This window comes from Mustela nigripes, chromosome 15, assembly GCF_022355385.1.
Source record: "Mustela nigripes isolate SB6536 chromosome 15, MUSNIG.SB6536, whole genome shotgun sequence".
NCBI lineage: Eukaryota > Metazoa > Chordata > Mammalia > Carnivora > Mustelidae > Mustela > Mustela nigripes.
The window spans coordinates 84,329,123-84,336,035 of record NC_081571.1 but is presented as its reverse complement, the minus strand read 5'-3'; the positions used below and the strand labels follow the sequence as shown (position 1 = coordinate 84,336,035).

The window sequence follows — 6,913 nt, the reverse complement described above, 5'->3', positions numbered from 1 at the left end:
CCGAGGACCTGGTGCTCCCTGGGCCTCTCTCGGAGGACTGTCATCGGCCTCGTCGGGAGCAGAACACCTAGTCCTGTGGGGTTTGGGGAACCCTCAGGGTCCTCTTGGATTCGAACACCAGCCTCCACGGAGGAAGGATCATCGCCAGGGCGCTGTGAGCCGGAGAGCAAGACCGGCTCTGGGACAAGCGCCAGGGTCTCGGCGGGGTGCGCGCGGGCACACCATGGAGGGCGGGCAGCCCCAATGTGCGCACAGGGCTGCACCATTACCATCATATGACAGAAGCTACGTGTACAGAAAGATCCGGAAGGCTAGCCACCGAAGTGAACGTGCTTCCAGAACATGACAGAGCGGACACGTCGTCCAAGAGAAAGGCCCGGACGGTAAACGGCGGCCCCCGGGCAGCAACCCACACTGACGTGTGCACCGCAGGGGCTGCCAGGCGCGCGAGGCCCTCCAGAAGCAGCGCGGCCGTCCCCCCGCCCCCGTCTCCCCCACTCCCCCCAAGAAGTGCAGGGGTGTTTCTGGATTCGAGGGAGAGGCAGGCAACAGCTTTATTCCCGGGGGGCACTGGGCCGGGGCTAGGGCAGCGGGGCCCGGAGAAGGCCTCGCAGGGTTGTGTTGGTGTTCATGAGCCTGTGCAGCCACTCGATGTACCGGGACACCCTGGTGTACACCCCGAAGTGGCCCTCGGCCGCACAGCCCTCCCCCCAGCTGACAATGCCCGTCAGGTACCAGGTGCCCTGGAACTTGGTGGCATGCGGGCCCCCGCTGTCCCCCTGGCAGGCGTCCTTGCTCCCGTCCAGGTAGCCAGCGCAGAACATGTTCTCGGTGACAGCGGGCAAGCCCTCCCACTGGCGCGACTGCTCCTGGCAGTCCTGGGTCATCACGCGGGGCACGTCGATGGCCATGAGCTGCACGGCCGTGGCGCCCCTGTGCAGCAGCTGGCCCCAGCCGCTGACGGTCGAGAAGCGGACGGAGGCCAGTGTCCTCTCGGAGAAGCTCTTCTCGGGCAGACATAGGGGCACCACGTGGTCTGTGAAGGTCACGGGCCTGTTCAGCTGCAGCAGAGCAATGTCGTGGTTTGTCTTGCCGGGGACGAACTTGTCGGGGATGAAGACCCGGGCCACGCGCCGCACCTGCTCCTCGCCCTCTTGCTCGCGGAGGTCATGCTCCCCTGCGGGGGACCAGCTGCGCTCATGCCTGCCCTGCGTCCAGCTCTGGCCAGCGGGAGCGGCTGCCCCCGGCGGCCACCCGCAGGCTCTGGTCGGGGTGTGAACGGGGTGATTCTGGGCTGCTGAGGGTGCAGGAGGCGGGGCTGCGGGGCCAGACCGCTGCTGGCGGGTGAGGAGGGGCGCCCGATGGCCTCTGTGTCTCCAGACCCTTCTCAGTGTCCTATGCCCACTGGGCGGAAGGCGCCTGCTGTGGCCCAAGTGACCTTGGGGGCTCTTGGCCCAAGCGAGATGGGACTCGACCATGCCATCCGGGACTTGACATGAGTGGGACAGAGGCTGCGGCACCATGGTTGCGGTGGGACCCAGGGCCCTGCAGTCTGCCCAGACACGCTGGTCTGGTCTGGCTGTGGAAGCCGGTCCCAGTCACACGTCCCTCTCCAGGTGTGTGTGTGTTGGGTTGGGTTGGGGGGCACCGAACCTACCCAAGACCACCGTCAGGTTTCTCCAGTTCTTCCGGGTTTCGAAGCAGTGCGCGGCGGAGACCACCCAGGCAGCGTCGAGCAGGGTTCCCCCGCATAGCAGCACCCCATCCACCATCAGGATAGCCTGGACGGGCACCACACAGAGGTCATGTCTCCATCACGCTTCCCCGGGGACCCGCCTGCCCAGCGAGTGGCAGCCACAGAGAGCTCGTGGACACCTCAGGAGAGCCTGACCATGGGACGCGGCGGCTGGTGCCCCAGCCTGCCCAGTATCACCCCCCAAGCTGGACCTGGCACCCCGGTCCACAGAGGCCGGCCCAGGGTCGCGCTCCCGGGCACGCGGGAAGAATGGCCGCAAGCTGACCGAGCCAGGTGCTCGGTGCGCAGGTAGCTCCCCGTAAGTGCTTCCTGTCCTTTGTCCCGGAAGCAAGGAGTGTCCCTGAGCGACGAGCGGACAGACACCTTCCCTGTGCGGGCTTTTCCACGGCGACGGAAGGAGCCAGTCTCTGGCTGGCCGGCCTGTGGACGGGGACGAGCAGGAGGGCCAGAGGGAGGCCTGGCTGTGGGCGAGGCAGGCCGCTGTGTGCTCTGGTGAGGCGGCCGCCAGGAGGAAAGAGGCCAGACGTGGGCCCAGCGCGCCGGAGGCCTAATGTCCCAAGTGTGGACGGCAGGACCGAGGTTGCCAGGACCTGCCCCCTCCTCCCTTGAGCCAGCAGCTGCTGGGCCCCTCAGAGAACCGTCTCCTGAGCCGGGGGACAACAGTGGGCTGTGGATCGGTGGCACAGCCCTGCCCGCTGAAGGCAGGACGCCGGCACCTGAAAACAGCCAGCCAGGCCGACCGCGGCTCTGTGCTGCCCCCGGGACAGCGGGGTCTGGGGCGGCTGTTCCAACTGCCCCTGGGCCTGAGTCTCAATGGGCCTCAGTTTCCCCCCAGTAACATGGGGGAGGCGGCCGTCTCTCCTGGGGGAGGGGGTGAATGGTACTGAGGGGTCCCGGGTGGGAGCACGTGCTGGCTTCAGCCCCAGGACGGCCATCCCTGGGTCTCTCGGACCAGAACACAGAAACCCACCCTCTTGGGCCTGCCCTGCCTCCCAGAGACACCGCCGACTCCGTGGAACCCGTCTGGCCCGTCCGGGTGTGTCCCGCTCACAGTGTCCCTCTGAACACCAAACACGGGACTCTGCCCGGCTGAGGAGAGGGCCCTGGCCCCACGCAGGCTGCCGGCCCACCCCTGGGAGGTGGGATGGGGCGGGGGCGGGCCTGAGCTCCTGGGGCTGCAGCAGAGCCGGGCACTGGCTGCTCCGAACCCGCCTTGGTGCCACCGGTGGGCCTGACGAGGTTCCCACACGTTGAACACTCTGGGACAGTTTATGTCGCTGTCCCCACATGGAGGGTCCTGAGGACCTCGGGGTGAGACTCAGACCCCTGAGTGGGTACATCCCGCCCTTGCGAGGTGGGGATTTGGGCCCAGGGAGCCTGGGGGCCGGCGGCTCTGTATCTCCAGCAGGAAGCAGGCCCACAGGAGGCCCCAGGCTCCTGGCCACTGGCGTGCATGCCTGCTGGACGGCAGGGCGCACTCGAGAATCCCGGCTTCCAAAGCCGGTGGGGGTGGGGCTTGGGCTGCGTTCAACCCCCGCTTTAGCATCTGTCCCGGAGGCCTCGGTTCCCTCGTCTGTGGAGACCAGTGAGGCCAGCAGCCCCGAGCCAGAGCTGAGCTGACATCCGGACAGACAGAGGGGAGTGGGTAGGTGTGGGCTTCAGAACGAGGGGCAAGTGCCCTGCCCCAGCAGGGGTCCAGCGGCTGATCGCCCGCTGTCCCGTGGAGGGCCTCGGAGTCTCACCTGCCAAGGACACTCCCCTTTGGGGCACACCCTGCCGCCCACGATGCGGCCTTGGGCGTTGCTGCCGTTTCTCTTCTCCAGGACAGGGATCTTCCCACACGGGTACTCCACTGCAGGAAGCAAGACGTCGGCCGGGGCTTCATGCCTGATGATGAGCTGGTGAGGGCTGGGCTCCGGGGCTGCCCGGGGAAGGGCCACCCTTGAGGGAGCTCCTGCGGGAACGGAGGTCCCTCCCTCTGCAAGCTGGGCTCTGCTCACTCCCCAGGGGAATGACAGGCCGCCTTCCTGACGGAGGAGGCTGACCGGCCCTTGCCCGGTGGCACTGCCGTTTGGGGCACGCTCAGAGCTTTCCATCTCCCCAGTAAGGTCCCGGGGCCGGAGGAGGGACGGTTTAGACGCAGTGGCCCAACTTTAGGCTCTAGCCTGGCTGGGGTCCACCTTGCTCTGGACAGACAGGCCTCCGGTGCCCCCACCGCTGGAACTTAGTTTGAGACCGGTTCCCTCCCAGTGCTTGCCTTCAGGAAGACCCGGACGCTGGACCGAGCCGTGGTGGAGCTGGGAGCCGGGCCCGTGACGGGGCAGGTGGAGCCTCCCGCTACTCCCCCCGCAAACAGGCAGGCGGCCTGGGCCCTCCAGGGAGCTGCGCCCGGGCTCTGTCCTGCCCATGGCTGCTGCGGCCAGCTCCCCAGGTGACGTAGAAGGTACGTCTCTCACCAGACGGCTGTGGCCGTGCAGGAACAGGGGCTGCTCCTCGGGAACGAGCAGGACACAGCCCTGCAGCTGGCCCCTGAGGACCCATTACCTGTGGGCGCGCAGGACACCCCGTCGTCTTGGAGCGTGTACCCCTCGTGGCAGCGGCAGGAGCGCCCGCCCTCGGCACGGTCACTGCAGTACTGCTCACAGCCTCCGTTCTCGTTCACGCAGACCAGCAGGTCCTTCTTGTCTGAGGACGGAAGGGGACACACTGAGTGGGACCTCAGCGGGTCGGGGGAAGCCAGCCCTCATTCAGCACTGGCCGTGGTGCTTCGCCGATGCGGCAGAGACAGCCAGGGACCTGCTGGCCCTGCGCTTTCATCCAAGGGGTGACCCAGGGCTGGGCGTGGTCCTGCGTCTGAGCAGCTTAATCAGCCGGCTCGGAGGACTGACCCGTGGGGTCTCTGGGCCGCACCCCCCAGCCCCTGGTGGGAACCGAGGACGACCCAGGGAAAGCAAGTCTCTTGGGGATAGTGAAAGTGTCCACTGAGAGGGGAGACCTGCTGGCAAGAGGCCCGGCGGAGGAGATGGTTTGACAGCCGGGCCCTGCTGCTCCTGTGAGCTGGCCGGGGCTGACCACTGGCGCAGACAGATGGGGATGAGGAACGTTCCTTCTGACTCTGAAGGGCAGTGCTATAGTGCAGGCGACACAGGTCGCTCACGGTGTCTGTCCAGGACCCCAGCAGGAAGGCCGGGCCGGGAAGTGAGTTCACACCAGGGCTCCTAAACATCATCGTCCCAGAGGAGTCACACGAGGGCTCCTGAGCCTCATGGTCCTGAGGGACCTACGCTAGGGACCCTGACCCTCACGGTCCCGGGGGACTCACAGCGGGGATCCTGAGCACAAAAGGCCGGGCAGAGACATGGAGGTTTTCTAGCCCGATAACTGGCCTCTGGTTTGCTTAGAGCATTAGGTGGATGAGGCCCAGGAGAAGGGCTGTGTGTGTAGCAACGTATGTTTGTGTGATCAAGGATTAAATTCACCCAAAGAGCTCCCCGGAGGCGACCTCCACACCCTGGCTGGTTAATTTGGACATTTTTAATTTAATCTGCCTGATAAGAATGTAGCTTCCCTGGGGGCCTCGGGCCACACTGGGTGGTCTAACAATGTGACTCATGGTGGGGTCTTGGGCCACATGGTGTCCCCTCCACCTCTGGAGGGGCTTGAGACTAAGGTCAGCCACGTCTCCAGGACTGAGCCGAATCCAGTCTCTGGATGCAGAGGCTCAGTGCGGTTCCTGGGGGTGGTGGTGACATTCCCTAAGTCTCGTCACCCGTTGTTCTTGGAGAACGAAAGGATGCCCACGAGACCCCGCTGGGCGAGGACCGTGGGAAGCCCAGACCTGCCCCCCTGCTGACTTTATTTTGTACCCTCGCACTGTCACAAGCTGTAATTTCGAGTCGGTCAGCCTAGAGCCACGTCTACGCGCCCTCTCGGCCAACCGGGGATCCTGAGACAGGCCGGCCTGAGGAACCGCCGACCTCTGCTCGGGTGCTCGAAAGGCGAAAACCACCTCACACTTCCGCCACAGCAGCAAGGGCGGATGTGGGTTCCCAGCTCGCGCGGAAGCGGCCCGCGGCGGAGCCCACCCTGCGCACCCCCTGCGCTCTCCCGGCAGGTCCGCCTCTGGGTGCTGGGAGCGCAGGCGGTGTGGGGTCCCCGGAAGCGGCCGGGTGACCCCGAGGCTCTCCCGCCAGCAGGGACCGGGCCGCGCGCGCCGGCCTGCAAACTCTGGGGCTCCTCACTTGTCTCACAGTTGCGGCCCTGGAAGCTGTCGGGGCAGAAGCAGATGTAGGACTGGAGCTGGTCTTCGCAGGAGCCTCCGTTCCGGCACGGGTTCGAGGCGCACTGGTCCCCGTCTGTGGAGGGCCTCGGTGTTGGTGTGCTGAGGAGGGGCTGGCGGGGGCCACGGGCCGCGCGGCGACTCACCGGTGTAAGAAAGCCAGAACTGCTCCTGGGGAGCAAGGAGCCCGCGGCGTGAGGCGCCCGCCGGCGAACCTGTACGGCCCACGGGACGCGCCGGGCTGGGCGGGACCGCGCGGGGCTCTGGAGGCCTTTCCTTTGGGGACGGGGGAGGTTTCCAGGGGAGCCAAGTCGTTCCTAGCCCTGTGCCCTCCTCCCCTGATCGCTGCGGCCACGGAGGCCTCACGTTTCCCTTTCCTACTTCTGAGCGCCTGTCCCCGCTCTGCCACCTCCGAGACGGGACCACGGGGCAGGCCGTGTGCTCTGAGCCGCCGTGTCCTCCTCGGGTGCCGAGGGCGGGGGCAGGAACGGCCGCCGCGTGCAAAGGCTCCGTGACCGGTTCCCGAGGAATCTCCGGGCCAAGCGACCGGACACCCACGGGCCGTGTGTCAGGGTCACACGGACGAGCGCGGCAGAAGCCCAGCAGCGCACAGGTGCAGAGGGACCGTCCTCCGCGGGCCTCCTGGGGCCCCGGTAGCCTCACTGGCTGGGAGTGCACGGCAGACCGCATCGTTCTGTGTCGCTTCAGCAGGAGGTAGACGCGTGCGTGCGAGCGTGAGTGCAGACGCGTGCGTGCGAGCGTGAGTGCAGACGCGTGCGTGCGAGCGTGAGTGCAGACGCGTGCGTACGAGCGAGTGTAGACGCGTGCGTGCGAGCGAGTGTAGACGCGTGCGTGCGAGCGAGTGTAGACGCGTGCGT

The 6,913-nt window shown here is 66.7% G+C and overlaps 1 protein-coding gene across 5 annotated transcripts in view; it reads right to left on the bottom strand.

Moving 5' to 3' along the window:
- Positions 1–529: 529 nt before the first annotated feature.
- Positions 530–6,913, bottom strand: part of LOC132002914 (coagulation factor VII-like) — a 9,206-nt gene continuing 2,822 nt past the window's right edge. The window contains exons 3-8 of one of the 5 annotated variants that reach the window (XM_059378198.1): positions 6,182–6,206; positions 5,998–6,111; positions 4,301–4,441; positions 3,499–3,677; positions 1,658–1,781; positions 530–1,177 (exon numbers count right to left, since the gene is read on the bottom strand). In XM_059378198.1, coding sequence (XP_059234181.1) covers positions 582–1,177; positions 1,658–1,781; positions 3,499–3,677; positions 4,301–4,441; positions 5,998–6,111; positions 6,182–6,206 — 1,179 coding nt within the window. In that variant the 3' untranslated portion in view covers positions 530–581. The remainder of the gene's footprint in view (positions 1,178–1,657; positions 1,782–3,498; positions 3,678–4,300; positions 4,442–5,997; positions 6,112–6,181; positions 6,207–6,913) is intronic. The other 4 variants (XM_059378199.1, XM_059378200.1, XM_059378201.1 and 1 more) reach the window with 4 other exon arrangements.